At 39.4% G+C, this 22,507-nt stretch overlaps 1 protein-coding gene across 2 annotated transcripts; it reads left to right on the top strand.

Moving 5' to 3' along the window:
- Positions 1-4,523: 4,523 nt before the first annotated feature.
- Positions 4,524-21,894, top strand: LOC146556680 (nectin-2-like). 2 transcript variants are annotated; one of them, XM_085249648.1, is made up of 8 exons: positions 4,524-4,761; positions 8,787-9,134; positions 9,251-9,553; positions 10,872-10,965; positions 15,150-15,304; positions 15,811-15,910; positions 17,365-17,434; positions 17,703-21,894. In XM_085249648.1, the coding sequence occupies exons 1-8, from the start codon at positions 4,692-4,694 to the stop codon at positions 17,739-17,741; spliced, it is 1,179 nt and encodes a 392-aa protein (XP_085105774.1). In that variant the 5' UTR covers positions 4,524-4,691; the 3' UTR covers positions 17,742-21,894. The 2 variants fall into 2 exon arrangements, with proteins under 2 accessions (XP_085105774.1, XP_085105775.1); XM_085249649.1 differs by lacking the exons at positions 17,365-17,434; positions 17,703-21,894 and adding an exon at positions 16,171-17,333.
- The last annotated feature ends 613 nt before the right edge of the window (positions 21,895-22,507 follow it).

A 22,507-nucleotide genomic window follows, 5' to 3' on the forward strand; every position in this document is an offset into this window, starting at 1 on the left:
CTGGGTTTTAAATGCACCTTAGAACACACATGCATCAACACTACAATGAGCGGGTGGAGGGAGGTTTGGAGTCTTCTCTCACCCCCGTTCTCTGCGGCCTGCTGGAGCGGGGGGGCTAGGAGGAGGAGTTGGCCATGGCGGGCTCCCTCAGACATCGGTGCGTTGGTGGTTCTTTGTGTCTGGGGATGGGCGTCCAGGTACACACCGGCTCACTCCTTGGCGGCCGCTTATCGGGGCCTGGATCCTGGGGCTCGCTCGGGCCACTTCAGAGGTGGGGTGCCCCCGGCCTCTCGGCCTGGGGCTCGGTCACTCAGGCACAGCTGGCTGCCGGCGGAGCTCACGGGCGCGTCACTGCAACTCCCCCTGGCTTCTGCTCCGCGGCTGCTGAGTGACCCCTCATCTGGGACTCTCCTCAGCTCTTTCTGGGACAGTGGCGCGGCTGCCCCTCTGTTGGTCTTCCTTGGTCTCTTGTGTTCTGGGGGCCTCTGGATGTCTGGAGTTTTGATCTCCTCCATACCTGCTTCATGCCCTGGAGGATGGGGCTGTGGCCCCCCCACACCCTCTAGCAGATCATTACATGAAGGAACCTTTTAAAAAAAACAAGCACGTCCATGCTCACAGATGTACACACGGGTGATCACACCCACAAACTACACCCTTTTTGGCTCCTACCTCAAAGCACACTGTGTTCTGTCGATCTTATGTGCTGCACAATAATGTTTAATATTTAGTATTTACTGTCATATTCCCATATATCATTGTGATGTTGTTTATCATATTATTCTTGTTCTCTTCTGCTTGTTTTCTTTTTTCTTTCTCAACAGGTGATCCAGGTGATCGATAGATGCATTTCTTTTTCTGCCCATTCTGTTGGTTTTTGTTTTTTGCCCTTCTCCCCTGTCCCTCTTCTCAGCTCTTTCTCTTTCTTTCTCCCCTTCTTTCCCCCAGTCAAGTCTGTCCCGTATTCAGCAAGTGAAAATAAAATAAACAATAAAAGGTGAATCAAATGGACCATTACGGCAAGGCTGGGATGGTCAATTTGGTAAAGTAAATCCGTTGGGCATCTTTCTTTGCCTTTAAACAATAATTCTGATGGCAAAAGAGCCAAACGGGACAGGCAAAAAAAAAAGAAAAGAAAAAAGAGAATCCCCCGCCGGGCTGCCCTCTCCTCCCTGTGCCGCACCTCACAAACGGAGGGTGCCCTTACTCCCAGCAAATGGGCCATTTCCAATATGCGCGGGCAGCAGGAGTACGAGCAATTTTTTTATTTTTTTTTGCCGATGCCCGTGATGCCGCCCCCAACCACGATGCCGCCCCGGGAAACCGCCCGTGTCGCCCGTATCAAAAAACGCTACTGGACTTAGCTGTGCAGTTTGTCTAAATCTTTTTGAAATTGTTTGATTTTTTTTTGCTGCTGTTGTGTCACTCAGATGTTTCTCTGTTTTATTTTCTTGTGTTCTATCAAAGGAGAACAAAAGTAAGAGACACAGAGACTCGAACATCTCGAATTGGACTCTCCCTCTTTAGGAATTCACCTCATGCCCAAACCAGAGGTTAGACTTTGTTGGAGAGCAGTTACTTTAAATTAGTGGTTAAGTTACCCTATGACCAAATTAAAGAGCGCATGAGTGATGCGACACCCAGTACATTACAACCAGTTCAACCACTTGATGTTAAAAACGTATCTTAGCTTGTAGTTCTTTCCAAATAACAAATTTGTCTCACTTGCTTTTCCTACCTCAGATCTTGTCAGTAATGATGGGAAGTCTTTTCTCTTTTCAGAGAGCCGGCTCTTGTGGCACGACTCCCAAATGGCTTTCATATCACTACTTGTCAGTACATGAAAGTTTTTGAATGTTTTAGAGACAGGTGATGCATGATATTTAAGTACTGTCTGAGTCATCTGTTTGAGTAATATATTATCTGTATTTGAGCTTTTGCTGGTGTTGTGTCATTCAGATGTGATTCTGTTTTCTTTTCTTTTGACTTCTATCAAGGAAAACAAATAAAAACCTGAAAATCTACACACAAAAAATGACTTTCCCTATGGAGATATTCCAGCAATGCCCAGATAAAAGGTTAGACATCCACTACTTGTCCTAGCCTGTCAATGGTTCTTTTCATAGTCATAGTTAATCCCATTTATTTTTGTACCTTTGATCAAGGTTTGAATGCAAATTATAAATTGAATAGAATTTCAATAGAATTCACCTTTGAATAGCACTTTAATTAGCCATGTATTATGAAAAGGAAGTTCACCTGAGTTACAGGTCTTCCGGCTGTAAAACTAGATGGTCTGCTCACAGACCTGCAGCTTGATTGTCATTTTCCTGAGAACACCAGAATTGGTAGGTCTGCAACTGACACCTGAACCATGCAGTGGGGCCTGGGTTAGGCAACAGGCAATTCCTGGGTGACAAAAGCACTGATTTTGTTAATGCTCCCTAACCTTCACTCTTTAATGTTTTGAATTGTTTGTAGATATTGTGTATTGTTTATTTCTTCTTTTCTGGCTGATATATTGTGTGTTTTGCATTGCTGCGTTTGAGAGACACCATCGACCAGAACCAAATTCCTTGTATGTGTTTCCACATATAGTTGGCCAATAAATTTGATTCTGATTCTGTGCATTTGACAACACCAAATGGTCCACATAGTCTGGTAGAAGTTTAAAGGACACTACCCACCATCTCATCAGAAGCATGTCTTATCTCATCCTACCAGATAGGATGAGATAAGCGATCGTGGCTCAAGAGTTGGGAGTTTGCCTTGTAATCGGAAGGTTGCCGGTTCGAGCCCCGGCTTGGACAGTCTCGGTTGTTGTGTCCTTGGGCAAGACACTTCACCCGTTGCCTACTGGTGGTGGTCAGAGGGCCTGGTGGCGCCAGTGTCCGGCAGCCTCGCCTCTGTCAGTGCGCCCCAGGGTGGCTGTGGCTACAATGTAGCTTGCCATCACCAGTGTGTGAATGTGTGTGTGAATGGGTGGATGACTGCATATGTAAAGCGCTTTGGGGTCCTTAGGGACTAAGTAAAGCGCTATATAAATACAGGCCATTTACCAGTTGAGAGTTAAAACTAGAAAAATAAAACCAGTCAGTCTTGTTGGGGGTCGTCGTGTTGCCTCTCCGGTGGAATTATTGCCACTTTTATTTTAACCAAAGCAGGTGAAGTAGATTAACAGTGGTTCATGCTTCCTAACTGGACAGATTGATATGTCTGAAGTTTGGCTGACTTTGTGTTATACACTATTCTTCAGTCCCTTTCTTTTATTTATTTATTTGGTCTGAAACAGTGTATTTTCATCTGAATGAATGATGATGAGTGATGGGAAATGTTTAGTAATATGAATGAACTGAAACGTTTCACATGATCTATTACATTCTATAACATTTAGGGATTTTTTAAATTGTATTTAATTGTTAAACATCGTGTAGAGGGGAAAGCAGTGCTGGAAACATAGAGAAAGCAAATCTATGACTATGTTGTACTGTAATTTGAATCCATTAGTACACTCCCCCCCCCCCCCTCACCCCCTAACTTTTTAAAACAAAACTAAATAAAATGATAGAAAGTCTGTATAATAATATGTAGCGAGTAAAAATGTGCAACCTAAGAGGAATAATTCACAAGCCAAAATCCTGTGATGGGAAAAAAATACGGCCCTTTTTTTCATAAAAACAAAGTTGTCAGATCTGTGATCCAAAGTAATTAAAACTAAAGGGTTCAGGGATCCCAAACAAAGGGATACTGTTAAAGCAACGTGGAGGGTGGAGGCGGAGAAGCGGGCCAAAGTTCGAATGACTAACAGTTTTAAATAAGTCGAAACTTAGATAACATCCACAATGACAATGAAAAGTATGACACACCACCCAAGTGTGTAAATTATTGATATAGCCTACAGTGTTTGGTGATTTCTGACTTGAGTCTAGAAGTGATTCTAAATTTTAGCCAGTAACTGACTGAAAATGATTTTCACCCAAATACTAAACACAATTTTTAAAATTGCTCAGTTACTTTAAGACTCTGAAAGTGAGGCGCTTTCTAAAAATGTATTTGGATGCTTCTCGTGGCTTTTTCAAGTGAACTTAAATACTTTTCATCTGGACAGGTGTAATCGAAAAGAAGAAGAACAATTAGTTTATGTTTCTTGTATTCTTGTTTAAATGAAACACTTGTTAACAATGTTAATTTAAGACATACTTAGTGGTGTGTATGAGCATTTTGTAACAGACATAGCCTGTTTTTTGTTCGTCACCAGCTTTATCTTCCTCGCTGACTCTTAATTGAATATTTATGTTGATGCCACTAACAGGCATCATAAAACTTGTGTTTAACAAAACTGTACCGTACTGTACAATCAAAGAGGAATGATCACCAAGGAAAAACTTCTGGGATGCAAAAAACCCCCCATTTGAAAGCAAATTTCTTAATTCCGTGATCCAAACGAAATACAGGGCAAAGGATCATGTAATTGCTGACTCCACCTACGGAGTTACGGAGGAACGTTGTTTTTTCTCACACGCCCTCACAGTATTTAACGGATTTGAAACGTCGTCACTTTAGAAACGTGTTTCTAACTTGTTAACTGAACTCAACCCTGTACTGCATGGGTAGCTGCTCGCAGGAAAAAGAAGAGCAAACAGGTGGACTTGTTTGTGTTTTCGGGCGCAGTTATTTCAGGAAAAATTGAAATGTGTTGTTTCTTTTTGGCACCTTGCCTGGTGCTGCTGGCTGTGCTCCTGCTGAGCAGCGGTGCTGAAGGTATGTAGAAAGATTTTGTCTTTATTCATGCATGCTTGCACTACAACACAGCTCATATAACTACAGTCATGGATCAAAGGGCAAACGCTAAGAAAGATGGGTTATTTGTAGATACAGATTTGTGCGTCAATCTTAGTCGGTGTGTGCGAAACAGAGCTATGCGCGTGTATTGAGATTTACGTAACGTAACGTAAAAAGAACACACACACATCAACATATGAGCGGGCGGAGGGATCGGGACTCGGGGGCGATCTCCTTGTCTCCACTCCAGGGAAAAGTTAACACCTCCTTGGTCTAGGTGCAGTTTCCCCCTCTAGGGGAAAGGGTACCTGGACCTGGGGTTTAGAGTATGTTTGAGGAGTGTGATTGTGTGTACAGTGTCTATTTATGTCCATCTCGACGTTGGGTGAGTGCTGAGTATGTGTGCATGGCGATGGGAATGGATGTCTGTATCTGTGTGTGCCTGTTTGCCTGTGTCTATTTGTCAGGTTGGGTATTAGACGCCACCTCTCTAGGGACCTCTCAGGCCCTCCAAGCTATGGAGGCCTGTCTCCCCTCACCACTCTCCCTGCCAGTGACTGACGCCCTCAAACATCGGTGCGTTGGTGGTTCTTGGTGTCTGTTAGCAGAGACGGGTCTTCCAGCAGAATCTGCATGAATATTGAAGATACTTATTATCTAGACGGAGGAATAATCACACGTGGGGCATCGGCTTTCACCGGAACATTTTACACCAAAAGGTGACTTTGTTTATTGAACTCTCGCGTGCACTCTGCAGCATAACAGGAAGCATCCTTTCAAAAATAAACTCACAACAGATGACAATGAGGGCACCTTACCTATTAACTAGCTCAACACCCCCACTTGCACTCACGTTGTCAGCTTTACATGCATTCCAAAAGAAACAGTTTCTCTTTACTATTTGTTTACACTCCAAACATATATTTCTCAAACTTTAATAACTTCCCCTTTGTTGCTGGCTTTGTCATAACATCAGCCACCATCAGACCTGTCGAACAATATTCCAATATCAAATTTCCAGCATTAACTGTTGATCTCACAAAATGATACTTGATATCAATATGCTTACACCTTATACCTTAGAACATGTTTCACAGTAGTCCAATGTTCCACAGCTTGTTCTTTGAAGTGCTGTGACAGCTTACTTACAACAAAACTCAAATCTGGTCGTGTGCAAGAGGTCAAGTAAATAAGGCTACCTACTGCCTCTCTGTACATTCTGACATTGTTCATTTTCTCAGCATCATCATTGTAGTTCCACTTTTGTTCACAAGGAGTTGATCTTGGTTTACAGTCTTGCCTTTGAAATCTTTCCAGTATGTTTTCTACATATCTCTCTTGTGACATTTTTACACAATCTTTGCTTTGCTCAAAATCAATACCAAGAAAATGTTTGAGTTTCCCCATATCTTTCATTTTGAACCTTGTAGTTAGCATTCCCTTCACAGTTTTCAGAACCCTTTTCATCACTGGCTGCAATAATAATATCATCAACCCATATGATCATGATCACTTTGTCTTTTCCTGTTTTCCTTGTGTAAACACAATGCTCTACAGGACTCTGCATGAAACCGTTCTCTATCAAATAGTCATGTAATGTCCTGTTCCAGTTTCGGCCTTACTGTTTAAGCCCATAAAGTGACTTTTCTAGCTTGTAGACCAGTTTCTCATCTGTTTTTGCCTTTTACTTCATAGCCTTCTGGCTGCTCAACATAAACTTCAAAATCTATTGGTGCATGCAAGTATGCAGTTTTTACATCCATCTGATGCAAAATCAGGTTTTCTTGTATTGCACACTGCATCAATACTCTTATGCTTGTCAGGTTAGCAGTCGGAGAAAAAGTTTCATCATAGTCTATCCCAAAACACTGGTTGTAACCTTTAGCTACGTACCGTGCTTTATATTTCTCTGATCCATCACCACTGTTTTTCTTCACATATACCCATCTACCCCCCACTGCTTTCTTTCCCTCAGGTAAGATTGTTAGGGTAAAAGTGTTGTTCTCGTTTAAGGATTGCATTTCCTCATCCATAGCTGCTTTCCACTCTCTAGAGTTGGGTGACTTTACAGCTTCACTGAATGTCACGGGTGAGTTACTTATTAGTCTGTAACAGTAGTCTATGCTAGTCAGCACTTGTTCATCAATGTCTTCTCCCGACTCATATTCATTTAGATAATCTGGTTTCTTTCTTGTTCTAGAAGGATACCTTCTGGAGTTTTCAGTCTCATCACTAAGTGGCATCTGACTGTTCACTTCTGGTTGGTTGTCAGTACTGGTTCCTGTGAACTGGTACTGGGGCTTTCCCTGTTCATGTTTGGTCTCTCCCTCACCTGTATGTCCTCATCCTCAGATGTCGTATCAGTTTGTGTTTGCTTTTCCTCATTGTGTTTGGTTACAAACTTAACCAGCCTAAACTTTTGCACTTTTGCGCTGTCTGGGAAATAAACCTTGTATGCTGGACTGTTTTTGTCGTAGCCTACAAAAATCCCTTTTGTACAGCTAGAATCCAGCTTACCCTTGTCTTGCTTGTAAGCATAACATTCACACCCAAACTTTCGCATTCTGGATAGATTATGCTTCTGACCAGTCAGCAAAAAGTAAGGTGTCTGTCCTGTCCGGTTATTAAAGCACCTGTTTCTCACAATGGCCGCTGTTTGAACTGCATATGTCCATAATTCCTTTGGTACGGCACTCTCAATAAGCATGCACCTTCCCATATCAAAAAGTGTTCTCCAGCCACGTTCTGCTGTACCATTCTGGTGAGGGGGAATATGGGGCTGAAGTTTCATGTCTTATTCCATGTTTGTTTAACAATGCCTGGTAACTCTTTGCCATGAACTCTGTGCCGTTGTCTGACCTGATACACTTTACCGTCCCGTGTGGGGCTGTATCGGCCAAAAAGATTTCAGTTGCTTGCATTGTTTCACTTTTGTTCTTGAGAAAATATACAAATACTGCACCGGAAAAGTCATCGGTAAACAATAATGCATATCTGTGTCCATCTCGTGATTCTGGATCTATCGGCCCTGCTAGATCCATATGTACCAGCTCGAGAGGTTTCGCGACTCTTCTGTCAGGGTTTCTATTCCTAGTCTGGACAAATTTTCCCTGAATACACACCTCACAGTTCAAACTTTGGTTGTCAGTTTTCCCTTTGATTTTCATACCTTCAACCACATTTTGTAACTTCAGAATGTCACTATGATTGCAATGTCCCAAAAAGATGATAGTAGCTCCATTCGCGGTGGCTGCTCTCACAGAGAAGAGATTCTGTGGAAATGAGGGAATACACACACACACACACACACACACACACTCGTTTACACAGACATGTCAGCTCTTTGTTTAAATGTATACAGATGCCCTGCAGGTACTTACAGATCATCCTACTCATTAAGTAACTTCCTAAGCAGAATAGATTATTCCAACATACTCATTGGATTTGAATATCCCTGAGCACATGAGAAATGTGTATTTCCAGACTAGGTGGCAGTAGTTCCTGGAGGTTTCAGTCTCTTGCTGGGTGAAGTTGGTTACAAAGTAGGTGCTGCACCAAAAACAAAGTGTTTACTTTGGTTGAGAGCAGATTGCCACCATTGTCTGTATTTTTCCATGTTTGTCTGTGAATGCTCACTAACTACTAGCTGAGCAATAGTACATCTTGAAAAAGCATGATGCAAACCAAAATTAAAGCCACGGTGTTCAGTCAGTAGCTGGAGCATAAAATATAATACAGCTGACCAATTTTTTTTTCCACTACATGATTTTTGATTGTCTCTCCATACAGTGTGAGGTTGAGTCCAGTTTGTCATAAATACCATCAAGTGTTCTTGCAACACATAATGATTAATGTGTTGTGCCTTGCATAAAAAAAAAAAAACTAAGCAGGAGGACAGATACAAGTTAACTTATACTTTAGAGTTTAATCCTGTAAACCTTATTGGGCACTCTATTTTAACTTTTTCAGTTCCCATCATTAATACTTCTTCATTTACTTTACAGCTCTGCAGGTGATTGATGGAAGCGTGACAGTGGTTCAAGGCGATACAGCTATCTTACCTTGCAAACTCAGACTCACTGACTCCACGGAAGACTTGACACAGATTACCTGGCAGAGGAGGACCAGAGAAAAACCCAGTAATGACAATTTTATCACTGTTGGACCAAGTCAAGAAACACGGTTTGTCAATGGACGTGATGATCGATTTAAATATATTGGGAATTTTAATGACAAAAATGGAACTCTCCAGTTATCCAATGTTGCCCTGAAGGATGAAGGCAGCTACACGTGCATCTTCACCCTGTTTCCCAGTGGAAATCAGAAGACTGAAATACCTCTAAAAGTGACTGGTATGGAAGAAAAAACAACTTTGATTTAGAATAATTCTCTTTGCGCTTGTGTTTGAAACAGTTACTTTCACCATGTTGCTCCCATGTTAAGTAATTGTGTGCTGTAACTCTCCTAGTGCCTCCTTTCACAAACGTCAAGGAGAATCTTCCGACTTTGGGCACAGAAGAGGTTTTATTTGCTACCTGCACGGCTGCTGGATCGAAGCCTCCTGCAGAGGTGAGGTGGCTCACTGGTGCTTTGGGAGACAAAGTGAGGACGACAACAAACTCCATCCAGTATGACAACGGTACGACTACCACAGTCAGCTCATTGTTTGGTGTTCCTACGAGAGAGATTAATGGTCAACGGGTCCAGTGTGTCATCAGCGGTGACTTCCTGACTAAAGAAATAAGTCTGCCCTTCACCATACAGGTCTACTGTGAGTATCAGCTGCTCATGTAGTTTATTATTTGTCTTCTTTTGTGTCACTGTTGATTTAAAAATTTTTAATGATTTGATCAGATTTTTGTTTAAAACTGTCGTGTATGATACAAGACAAGTCAGAATTATTACCTGAATGTCATGTTGTTCTATTTTAAAAAGGCATGTCGCAGACACACCACCCAGTATTACACTCAGCTGTTTAATTACTAAACTGTAGAAAGTCTGCAAAAACATCTTGGATAATTTCTCTATACTGGTTACTCATTGTTATCTAGCCATGCACATATTTAATGATAAAATACTTTAAAAACAAAAGAAAAGCAAAGTCTGATCATTCAGTGCTTATAATAGAATAGAATAGAATAGAATTCAACTTTATTGTCATTGCACATGCACAGGTACAGGGCAACGAAATGCAGTTTGCATCCATCCAGAAGTGCTTTAGTGATATAGATATATTACAATATATATTAGCAATAATATAATATAGATATTTATAACTCTAAATCATTTTTTGTTAGACAGTAACCCTCACTTACATACTTTGTGCAACAGAAAACATAAAATATTTAAAGTTGTTCTTCTTCTTCAGGATTTTTTTACTTGCCACATCATCTTTCATCTCATGACTTTCCTTTGAGTAAAGGGTCAATTGTCAAAATGTCAAGCAGAAATAGACATTTCAGACAAAATATAAATGAAAACAAATTGCTCTCACAAGGATAATTTGATAATGAGAAAGAGATTTGTTGGGTCAAACCATAAGACAAAAATAGCTGAGGCTATTTTGAAAGAGAAAGCTCATTCAGTAGCTTTGCTTAGTGATGTGGTAATTTGTAGTGTTATGTGTCTGAAAATTCCCTTAAAAGGCAAAACTTGGCATGCATAGTTGAAAGTGACTGTTGGCAAGCTAGTGACCACTTGGAATGTAGGACTGCCAAAGAAGGAGAATAGCATGGTTTCAACTTTTAAAACAGAGGCTATCCTTGATATTTTTTTAGAATCCTGTGAAGCAGCACAGCGGTATGCATGCTTTTTGTCAGTGCTTTGATTGATATAAATCTTATCAACAACTAAGAGCATGACACATGCACATATCCACAGCCCACTTTGTTTGCATCCACAAAGTAGTGTAAATCAGTAGTGGTGTCGTGTCAGAATGCAACAAGAAAAAAATGTTTCTCTGAATGAAATTGAAAGTAAACAAAAGTTCACCAAAATGTACTTTATGTAACATTATAGGATTTAAACACGTGTGAAATGTTATTTCTTTATTTCAGGATTAAATCTGTTCTTGTTTTCTTTTTTTGCAGTCTCTCCCACAGAAGTGAACATCAGCCTGATTTCAGAGGACACATTTGAGTGCGTGGCAGAAGCCAACCCAAAAGCTAAATATAACTGGAGCAGGTAATTAATTTGCAGAATGGTTTAACCAAAACATTCCAGTACTCTGGGTTTTTTTTAGTTGATCTTAATTATACTGTGTTCAAGATGTGGTTCAAAAAGAATTTAAACTGCACCCTCAGAGTTTGATTTATGTTCTTTGACACAAAAAATAAACCCTGAGAGAGAGGTATTGTATTTAAGGCTATATTACATCATGTAGCAGTATTCAGTGAAACATGTTCCAAAGTAAGGCTTTACTGTAATTACATTACATTATCAGTTATACAGTAATATACCATTAACACTATACTAAATTCAGTAATATAATTAGTTACTAATATGTTGTTACTTGCATTACAATTATGCCACAAAGGTTCTTGAGTTAACTGAATGATGGTGGATAGAAAGGGAAAAACAAACATCAACCTTTACTTCATGAGCACTTTGGTACAATCAGCTGGTTTTAATTGGTATGCAGGGTGGAGGAAAATGCTGGAGCAGTCTACAAGAGTGAAGACATGGATATTTATTTGTTTTATTGCACTAAAGTAGCAGAGTGCAGTGGTAAAGTGCAAACTGCACCCTGCATCCAGCATAGGCCAATGTTTCCCAACCATTTGGAGCCACGGAACATTTTTCACGTTAGAAAAATCACAGCACACCACCAAACAAAATGTCACAAAAAGTGTTCAGATAATTTTTCTCTGCGCACCAGGTATAGTTGAAGTCGTTCATTTTGTTCCCAGTATACCTTTTTTGCTTTCTTTTGCCCACTACTCATGTTAGGGCCTTCATCTGGGGACCAAGGTGAGACTGACCTTTTGACTTTTTCCTTTTCAAATATTTATCTGTTGCTATTATGCGCTGCATGTCTCACAGTATGACAATTATATAATTTCGTCTTTGTCTTCTTCTGTTTAACTGGCAGTTGCATATCCATTTAATTGGATGAAGTAGTTGTACTGCCCTCTAGTGGAAGAAAATGTAATTGTTCTGTCCGTTACTCACGCCGATCGCTTAGAGCAGTGGTTCCCAAACTTTTTTTCGCTGGGCCCGCCTTTGTTTTACAGAAAATGTTGCCCCCCCCCACCCCGTGCGCGCGCGCACACACACGCACGCACTTACACATCCTCCAACCACACACACCCATATTTTGCTCAATTGCGGTTTATTTCACACCTCAAACATTTAGTAAACAATTAAGCAAATACAAGTAATCTGCAGGTAGTAAGAAAATAAACTACTAACTCTTTTACGCTACGTCTGCACCTACACGGGTATTTTTGAAAACGCAGCTGTTTCGTCTTCAGGTTTTACACGCTTACATATAAACACGCAGTTACTGTCCCTCTTTTTAGAAAGGCAGAGGCGTCATGGTATAATTATTTTACATGTAGTTGTTTTTTTCCTGTGTAATAATATTCAACATTGCTATCAATGCATTTTTTAAAAAAAATGCCTCTCTGTGCAAAATGGGTTTAAAAACATAAACAGCTGTGGGATACTGTTTGTCCATGATTTAGACAGGGGGAACAAATCGTGGCAGAAACGGCCTGATGTTATTTGTATCCCGCTGTAACTTTACTGTATAAAGAGCTAACATCTCCAAAATGTCAAGAGTAGTTAGTCATTAAAAGTGTTTGTGAACTAAAAATCAAGAATGTGGGATGTTGTTTGTCCGTGATTTGGAGAGCCCAGCGGTGCTCCCGACGAAGGGAAAACCAATTTTGCAGGGGAGACCTACGAGTAGAAAGTAGTTTCATCTCTCTTTTCTGTATCCGTGCTGGGATGAAGGCTGTTATATTGATTCTTTTGCAATGGTTTTATTCAGTAACTCTCAAACAATCAGTTTGGTTTTGAGGCTCTTGTTTATTTCTTCACAACAACCTGATATTTTATTACATAAAGACTTGGTGTTTCTGTTCTGGGTTTAATATAAATGGAACGTGATTGATAATGATTTGATGTGTTGCTGACGTCTGTGAATTTGAGATCTGAAGATTTAATTTTAGATTCATATAACATTGGTGATACTACTTAATGCTTTCATGTTGATGCATTCCTTTTATGTGTGTGCGGGAATGCAGAGATATTGCCCATATACATGCCCATTAAGGTTGGATCGACTTAACTATTGTCATTTTATACACATACCAAACGTGAGCAGGGCAGTATGTGGGAGTTTGTTTATCTTTGTAACCTTTGTACCTCTGCATCATGCTGGTTTTAGTTACCGGTATTGTTTAAAAATGGTCAATGATCAACCTGAGTGTAGGAACTCTTTATCAACTCTTTATCAATCTGTGGTATGCAACTTAACAAAAGTTAAGCCACTGCTATGCTGTCTTATTCTGCAGAAACCATATTCACAGTCAAAGCGTTGTATGCTTTATATGGCGTGTAACATCTGGTCTGATAACGCTTATTAATGCAGTCCTCCCAAGGGTGGCTATCTCCAATGCTACAGGGCATTATAATTATTATATAAATTATACCAAATTAAAACTACTCTGCAACCTACTTCCTGCAGAAAGAAATACTCCTGTCTGCTTGTTTGTTTTGAGGGACAACATTTTTGGTTGATATCATTAACTCGTCAGAGCAGCTGAATCCCATTTTTTCCCTCTAAGATAACTACAAAAACTGTCCATCAAAAGCAAGATACAAAACTTTGTGGCAGAATTGCACTTGAAAACTAAATATTGCCAGTAAATACACAAGTAGGTCCATTTCAGTATAAGAAAATTATGTGTAAAAGAAAGGCCAGTTCAAACTTGTTTGAAAGCATCTGGAAGTATTGCAGCTCTGTTGTTTTGGCTGTCCAGGAGCTCTGGGGAAGTATGTAGGCTGATTCAGCTCAGCAGATAGAAACCAATTCTCAAATCAGAGCCAGTAGGCCTTGTGTTGGCCAATAATCTGGATAACATATTCAGAAAGCAAATGATTTATTGGACTGTTTTACAGGTTTAAAAAGAGTTGGCACGCATTAAGCAATCATCTTTTCAGGTAGATACAAGTACAGACTTGCCTGTTTGTTCTCATTTACAGGATGTGTGCACAGTTCATATTGAAAGTTGATATCATCCTTGTTGATCTTTGTTGGCCTTCAGACAACAATTCTGACGTCTAAAGAACCGATCGGGACAGGCAAAAAAAAAAAAGGATCAGCCTGATATTATTTGTGTCCCATTGTAACTTTACTGTATAAAGAGCTAACAACTAAAAATCAAGAATGTGGGATACTGTTTGTCTGTGATTTGGACAGCTCAGCACGTGCTCCCGACACGGGGGAAATAAATTTTGCCAGGTACACCTACCTTGGCACCACTGTTGTGCAGGTGAAGCCAAAGGCCAAGATATGATTCATTGTATTTTCGAGTCTTTGGCAGTCAATTACAGCATTGAAAGTTAGGACATACTTGGATGATATAAAATAAAATAGTTTCACCCTCTAAACTCCATCTTAAGATTATTTTGAAGTGATTGCTAGTAACAAATGTTATGTTTATAAATAGACAAAGGAATAACAGATAACTTGAATATTTTTCTTATACTAAAGCTGTTTTATTTTCGTTTTTTATTTCATTATGAGGAAAGTCCTATCCATTAAACTGCACTGGTGTCACTCAGTAGTCTTTCTTGGGCTCTCTGTCTATAGTTTACTGCTGATGATCCATTAGATGTGAGGAATTCCTGGTGAATGCCGTGTTTGTGTTAGTCTTGCTTTATGTTTATTGCTCTAAAGCTACACTAAGGGATTAAGACTAGTTCTTTCTGTTAGAGTTATTGAGCGCTATGTGGACCCTGTGGAGAAACAGAAGTTTTATTTTCTGGTATCCAAACCTGCTTTTGTTTAGATGTGACCTATTGAATTGTCCAATCAATGCACTACATAAGGCAATAAAAACTAATTCAAAAGGGAAAAATTGCTTTAAATTTGATTCTTTTAACTTATAAAATGGTGAACAAGATGGTACACAGTACAAAACATTACTAAAACTAAAATTTTCTGCCCAAGAAAGAAATGATGTAACATGTAAGGTTAGCTTTACTTTTGCATTCATAAAATGAAACAATACAGTATCTTGGGGTGAGCAATGAAAGACAAATGGCTAATAATTGAAATTAACGTGAGTTTTGACGCAACTCACAGTTTTCTGCCCTCTCTGTACATCTCACATTAAAGTTTGTTCATGTTTTTCCAGATCTGGCCAGCCTTTGCTGGAGTCTGCTGTCAAAGTAGAGGGTGCGAAGCTACAACTGCTGAGTCTGACCTCTGGTCTAAACGGCCTCTATCGATGTGAAGCATCTAATCCACATGGAAGTAAACACAGTCAGCTCTATGTGCATGTGGCATCAGGTGAGGTCAGCTTGAATTTAGCTATGCAGTTTGTTCGAATCTTTCTGGATTTGTTTCTGACTTTTGGATTTGAACTGATGTTTTGCCATTTTGATTTTATTCCGTTTCCTGGTGCTACTCCTCCACAAGTTTATATAAATACATACTTGAACATCTAAAATTTGAGTAAAACCTCTCCTTATGGAGCTTCAATGATTTTCCAGCCATGCCCAAAAAACATGTTAGAATGCCTTTGTAAACATCTAATTTAGCTTAAACTACAACCTGCATTCAAAAGAAATATCATTCAAGTCACCACTGAAGCGTAGACCACCATATCAAGTTTGTTTCGTGTTTCTTTGATTTACTTTTGCGTAACAAATCTTGTCAGTACAAGTTTTTAATGTGTTCAGTGGAGGTGTTGCATGGTGTTTGAATACCAGCTGAGCCATCTAAATGTGAAAATATAAAACTGAATTGCAGGAAACTGGGAACTCATTATATTCTTCCTTTTTGTTTCCCTGCAGGAACTTGCTCTACTGCTTGGACTTTATTTGGCCTTTTGGTTTCCTTCAATGTCATTGGAGCTGCAGTATGGGGCTTATCTAAATCTGGATATTTTAAAAAGTATGTAGAACAATGACTCCACAGATACTTAATATGTAGCATAATATCGAGTACTTCTCATGTGAAACCATAGTCGCATGATGTACAAATAGGTCCACACATTTGTACATAAAAAAACAACAACAAAAACTAGTGTCGTTGCAGTGCAGACTCTGAGGTTGGACAGTAATATTTGTTCTTTTATATACAATTCTCAGTTGTCTTATTATATTTTGAAGGTCTCAAATATAATTCAGCATTTCCCTCTAAAACTGTTGCAGAAGAGTGTGGGCTGCACTATAAATTAAACAGGTAAAAAGTCTGGAGAGGATTCCAAGTGTTACATTTGCACCCTGGAAGCTTTTTCTGTGAACTTCCAACATGTATGTGTCAGTCTCAGTGCAAGATAACAGAATGGAGTCTAAGGAGCTTGGAAAGAAAAGCGTCTGGACTTCTTTAAGTTGATTGAAGACGTTTCATTTCTCATCCGAGAAGCTTCTTCAGTTCTAAGAGTCAAATGGTGGAGAGTCCCAGATTTAAACCCAGTGGGAGTTTCCATACAGGAAGAAACCTCCAGCAGAACTAAGCTCAGAGTGGGGCGGTCGTCTACCGCGACTGATTGGGGAGAGAAATTGAAGGACTTGACAATACTTGTAAACTTGTTGTATATTCACCTGAATACAGCAAATTCAGTCAGTGCCTCACAGTGAGGACAAAATAAATGCATAAAGATCAACAATAAAAATGTCATAGTGCTGGGTCATATACCCAGCGTTTTGTGTTTAGTATGATTACTGTCTTCTGTTCTAGTTGATTCTGATTTTGGTATCCTGTGTCCTCCCCTTGTGCCCTGTTTGTGTCCCGGAGTTTGTGTTTGTGATTGTCCTGTTTTATTTTGAAGGTCTGTGTCTGGTGTCACTGTGTTCAGCTTGTATCCTCCGGTCATCTTGTGTATTAGGATCAGCTGTGCTTCCCACCTGTGTGTCATTACCTGGTCTCAGTGTGTGTGTGTGTGTGTGTGTGTGTGTGTGTGTGTGTGTGTGTGTGTGTGTGTATTGTGGGTGTCGGTCTGTGCTCGTTGTTGGCTCGTCTGTGCTTCATGGTGTTCTTTTCTTTAGTCTGCTTCTCTCTGCCCCTCACCCTGTCTCGTATGATCTCAGGTTTGCTATTTAGTTTTCCCAGTTTGTTCAGTAGCTTCTCTCTTCTTACTTCCTGCTTTTGTCACTCTGCCACTTGTAAATAAACTCTCACTCATATCATCAGTCATTGCCTGCATTTTGGGTCCTTTTCCTCCAACACTACACGGCCTGGCAGCCGTGACAAAATATCTGAAAACAGAAAAGAATCACAAAAGGAGGAAAAGAGAATTAAAAACTAAGATGTGGTGGGATACAGAGACAAAGTTGTTATTGCTCCTAAAAGTTCCTAACCTAACCGTAAAATGCGAACGCTATGTCTTTTGTATTTTTTCACAGGCGGTATCATCTAGTTTCAAAAGATTCTAAAAATGGGACTAATAGCCAAAGAGAAATACTCCAGGAAAAGGTAAAAGTCTTTTTGTTTCCCACAATTTTAAACATCACCCTAAATATATGTGTGCATAATTTAAGGTATCACTGGAGATAGAGTTTAATTATGTACAATTAATTTTATTAAATTTTCTTCTTAAAATATCTGAGCCCCTTAGCAGTAAAATTATTATTGTGTTTTGAATATTCTAGGAGGAAAGTTTAAATAGTCCTTGTAAAATCTTGCATATTCAGTCATAACTAAAATGCCGCTTTATACAAAGGATCTGAATTGTCTCTCTCAGGGATCTCAGCTGACAGCTGTGGAAAGCAGAAATGGATAATACAGCACCTGTACTGAGGGCTCCACCAACGTGTCATTGCAGACTGAGGAATAAACAGATAAGGACCAGGTTAAAGTACTTGGTATCATTTACATTCCTCCCCCATTGACATTTCTCCATTTATGAATGTTAGGACCTCATGACATCCTCACTGAGTCTGATTTGACAGTTTCATCAACATGGGCAGTAGTAGTCCACCGAGTAGTTGACTGATATCATTTTGTAGCGCTGTGGCAATGCTCCTACCTCTGCTGCTGGGTCAATACTCTTGTATATTATTGTTCAGCATTCATGTAATACACTGTGCTGGGAAATGCAGAGCAAACGTTTTTGCAACAGCATGTATGAATATGCTGTCCTGGAGCAGCTGAACTATGTCTGGAGCCTGAATAGACTTCAGGTAGGGCTGCTCAATTAATCGAATTTTAATCACGATTACGATCTGGGCTTTCAACGATCATTAAAAATGACTGAGCCGATTATTAGCCCCTCCCTTGTGCTTTACTCTCGCGCTGCTCCGTGTGGCAAATCGAGCGCACCTCTCTGCATTTCAAACACACGTCACAACAATTAAGAGGACCCGAGGGAAGCTCGGAAAGCTAAGCAGAAGTTATTTGGAGAGGAGAGTGACTGCCGTTGGTTGAAAAGAGAGGTAAAAAAAAAAAACTTCAGTGGTGTGGAAACATTATGGGTTCGCGGAGTCAGACGTGGATCAAGTAGACATAGTGTGTAAACTTTGCTACGGTGTCGTAGCTGCACCACGGAGCAACACTGCAAAGTTCACTAAACATAGATGCTTACATTTTTCATTTATTTCTTATATTGCAAACATTTGCACTGATATCAGTATTTGCACACTATTTTATATTATTTTTTAAAGTCATTATTCAATACATTGTTATTGTTAACCCTTTAAAGCCGGTCAGAGCGGCACGCTCCAGTTTGTGTAACTATTTTTAAATCCCTGTAGAACCTGAACCATGTAAGCTAGCGCAATAATTTTTTTTGCATATGAAACCAGAGGAGTTGTACTTACATCTCATGCCATCAGCTTGTCCTCGGTCACGGTTTCCTTCCACATATAGCTTTGCAAAAATTGCATAAAAAGCGCTTACAGGAACAAAAACATAATATTCCAGAAACATGCTTTGCCGATCCGATCAGCTGTTTGTAACACTTCCCACATTGAAACAGACGTCAGCGCGAACTATCGCATGTCCGCCATTTTCGTGGAAAATGTAGTTTTTTTACTTGTAAGCCTTAAAAGCCTATACTGGTGTTTTTATAAGTCATGTTTGACTTTTCTGAATAGTTTCTGGGATGCTTAGAACTCGAATTGCACTGCTGGAAATAGTTTATTTTGATGCACATGCTGTTTTCTTTGCAAATTTGCATCATAGGATTGTTTTCGTTTTTCCTGCAGTATATAAAAATTGCTGTATCTCCAAAATAAAACTATGAAGACACTCAAAATAAATTTCCTGTTGTTGTAAACTATTTTTTGCAACTTTTTTGTATTTAAAGTTTTGAGGGATAAAACTCTTAAATTTCTCCAAGTATAAATATATGTATAAAAAAACAAAAACGATTTTCAATTTTTTTGTAGTTTATTGCACTTTTTTTGCAATTAATGTAATTACTATGGACTTAATGCATGCATATTATTAAAATATGGGCTATAACAGTTGTATTGATGTATAGCAACTTGAAATGCTCCCAAAAATGGCACTACAACATGTAAAAAAATATATATATAAGCTCTGGCAGACTTGGTTCTATGGTAGGTCTTAAAGGGTTAAATAAATATCGTCAAATAATCGAGATCTCAATTTCAGTGAAAATAATCGTGATTATCATTTTTGCCATAATCGAGCAGCCCTAACGTCAGGTACCATCTCATGCTACCAGTCATGGATACTAGCAAAACTACAGACAACTCAGTCAGGATGGATGAGAGAGTAAAGTAAATAAAAAGTGAAATGAATGACCAGAAATGGATGTGGACAGATGGATATTTTTCAGTTTATTCAACTGAATTCCATCTTGCAAAGTTTTGGTTGTTAATGACTGCTTGGTTTTAAAATGCAGCAACCAGCAAAGCTTCTCCTGTGTGTCATATAGTTTGGACTAACTGTTGTTGTTGTTTCTTGTTTTGTTTTCAGTGGAGGGGGGTGGGTGTTCATGTTTGTGGCAACTTTTTTTTAAAGCCTTAAATCATTTAAGTGTGCTGTTTGCTTTGTTTTAAATTAACCAGCTTTAAGTTACTGTTTACATTTACATTTTGTTTCTTTCCTGAAATTTCAACACTGCATTTTGTTTGTTTTGTAATTATATTTATGAAGTGTTACATTGTTGATGTTTTTACTCCTTTTAAGAAATTTTTTAATTGTAATCGCATAAATATTATAAGGACTTCCTCAGTTCCTCAGTACTAGGGATGGGTATCGTTTAGGTTTTATCCGATACCGGTGCCAAACCAGTACTTTTGAAACGGTGCCGGTGCTTAAACGGTGCTCAAACTGGTGCTTAAAGAATGGAGAACACAAAATTGGTCCAAAAACCTCTCGTGTTCAGCTGTTTTATTTGTAAAAAGATAACAATGTTAGCCTTTTCTGCAGCTATGGGGCATATATGGTATCATTCTTGGCTGGAAGCAGTGCTTAAACAATGGAAAAAACACAGACTTTGTCCAAAAACCTCTCATGTTTAACTGTTTTCCACTTTTTCTTTGGTCATTTTAGCCTTTTTGGGGAGAAGGGAGTATCTGCCATCAAACAAGAAGACAGACACATGTAGCTATGATGATGTTTGCTAGTTCACCTTACATGCATTAATTTAATAACGTGGTTAGCCTACTCAACGTAAATTACACACGAAAAACATTAAGCTACTCACGCAGAGAAGAACGGCTGCTGCTGCTGCCATCATCATCCGTCATCATTTCTGCTACACTGGCAGGGCTAGAGGCCAGGACTCTCCTCTTCGGGTTTTTGGGGGATGTTGCTAACTCCGGGTCCGATAACAGGCACCACACCTGCAGTAGATGTGCACAGTGTGAGGTCCCGCAGCAAGCTATCAATTATGGCGCATTTCTCGGCTTTTAAAAATAACGCTATGCGTCGCCAGGTGTTTCATCGGATTTGAGGTGTTACCTCCTTTGACAGTATCACAGTATCAGCTTAAAGCACTTGTTGCAGGCTGCTGAGTTTGCATATTTTGCTGTGAAGTACAGCCAGACTTTTGACCACTTTGCCTTGGGCATTTTTAATCTGTAGCTCTGCTCTAAAAGAACGTACGTACCTGGACCCGCCTACTATCCTCGGAAACGTAAAATGATTGGCTAGAATCTAAAGTGTATCACAGCTCAGGAAAAAAAATAAAGCACCGAAATGTGCGCTGCTTTTCGATCTGGTTACTACCGTTTATGACAGAACCGATACCGGTACCCATCCCTACTCAGTACACATATTTTTAGTGTATATATCACACCTGTCATCCATGATATTACAATACAGGATCTCGTGGATAAATGAGATACACCGACCAAAGCTTTCTAACACGTCATATGGATGGAAACCTCAGATTGTAATTTTTGGGTAATCTTGTTTAATTCTTTACTATCAAGTCTCCAGCTGCTCCTAATTCACCTGAGCAGTGTTTTGACTATATTCATTTCACAAGTCTACACAGCTTCTTTGTAGCTTTGGTTTACTCACAAAATGTTTGACCAGAAAAATGACTACAGTGATCAACTGATTGTGTTATCAAATAAAATATCTCAGAAGTGCTGCATGCGATGGGGGAGTAACGTAGCATTGTTCCGGGGAAGGCTCCGGTGCAAACAAAAGTCTTCTAGAAACTTGAACCTGACATGGGTTACCTGACATGTTTCAATACTGTCTACGACACAGGAGAAAAGAAAAGAAAACCTCACGTTCGATTTCATAAATTCTTCTGAAATAATATACCAACAATTATACATGTGAAACTGTGTCTTAATCATTTAAAAGTAGCTCTTTATCTATTCTCGTCGTTACTAGAAACTGAAAGTCAGAATGTCTCAAACTGCTGTTTTGTTCTTACAAGTGTTTTTATAAGAATCCATGTTTTTTGACTTGCTTTAATTTTATAGAATAAACATAAATGACCTGCATGCCCCTGTCTCATTATCATATTAATATAAAAAAAACTTTTATTTCTTTGTTCTATTAAATACACTGCACCATTATATCCCACATTGCAGTGCCACAAAGATGTCTTTCTTTCAACCTCTCTAGATCACCATGGTAACTCATACTGAACACATAATGGACCAGAGATGGTTTAAAGTCCTTTCAATGAGTCTTTTAATGCACTATGAATGCTACAGAGTCTCCGCTGAAACCTGTTAAGACATATCTCACTATTGCCAACAAATGATGACCTGCTGGGAAGTTACAGAAGTGTGCAGTAGAAGTGATAAAGTATTCAGTTAGTGGCACAGAAAACCTATAAATATGTTTTTAACCACCAAATGGAAACACTAACAACAATCAGTTTATTTCTAAGCTGTTTATCTTGACAAATATTCGATCAGTGTAATTCACTTTACTTTGATCTGGCCACAAACCAACTGTGGCACAGTGTCAGACCACAAATGCATGCAGAAGACTATAAAGAAAAGTTAAATGTGTGAGTGACGAAAGACTGGATTAACAAAGAAAGCTGCAGACTTAGCTATGTTGATGTTGCTTCATACGAAGCCCCCACTAAAATACTTACCACTC

Source organism: Mchenga conophoros, linkage group LG16 (genome assembly GCF_057382185.1).
Source record: "Mchenga conophoros isolate Kocher_MC1m ecotype Shallow Benthic linkage group LG16, M_conophoros_male_GT1.1, whole genome shotgun sequence".
Lineage (NCBI taxonomy): Eukaryota > Metazoa > Chordata > Actinopteri > Cichliformes > Cichlidae > Mchenga > Mchenga conophoros.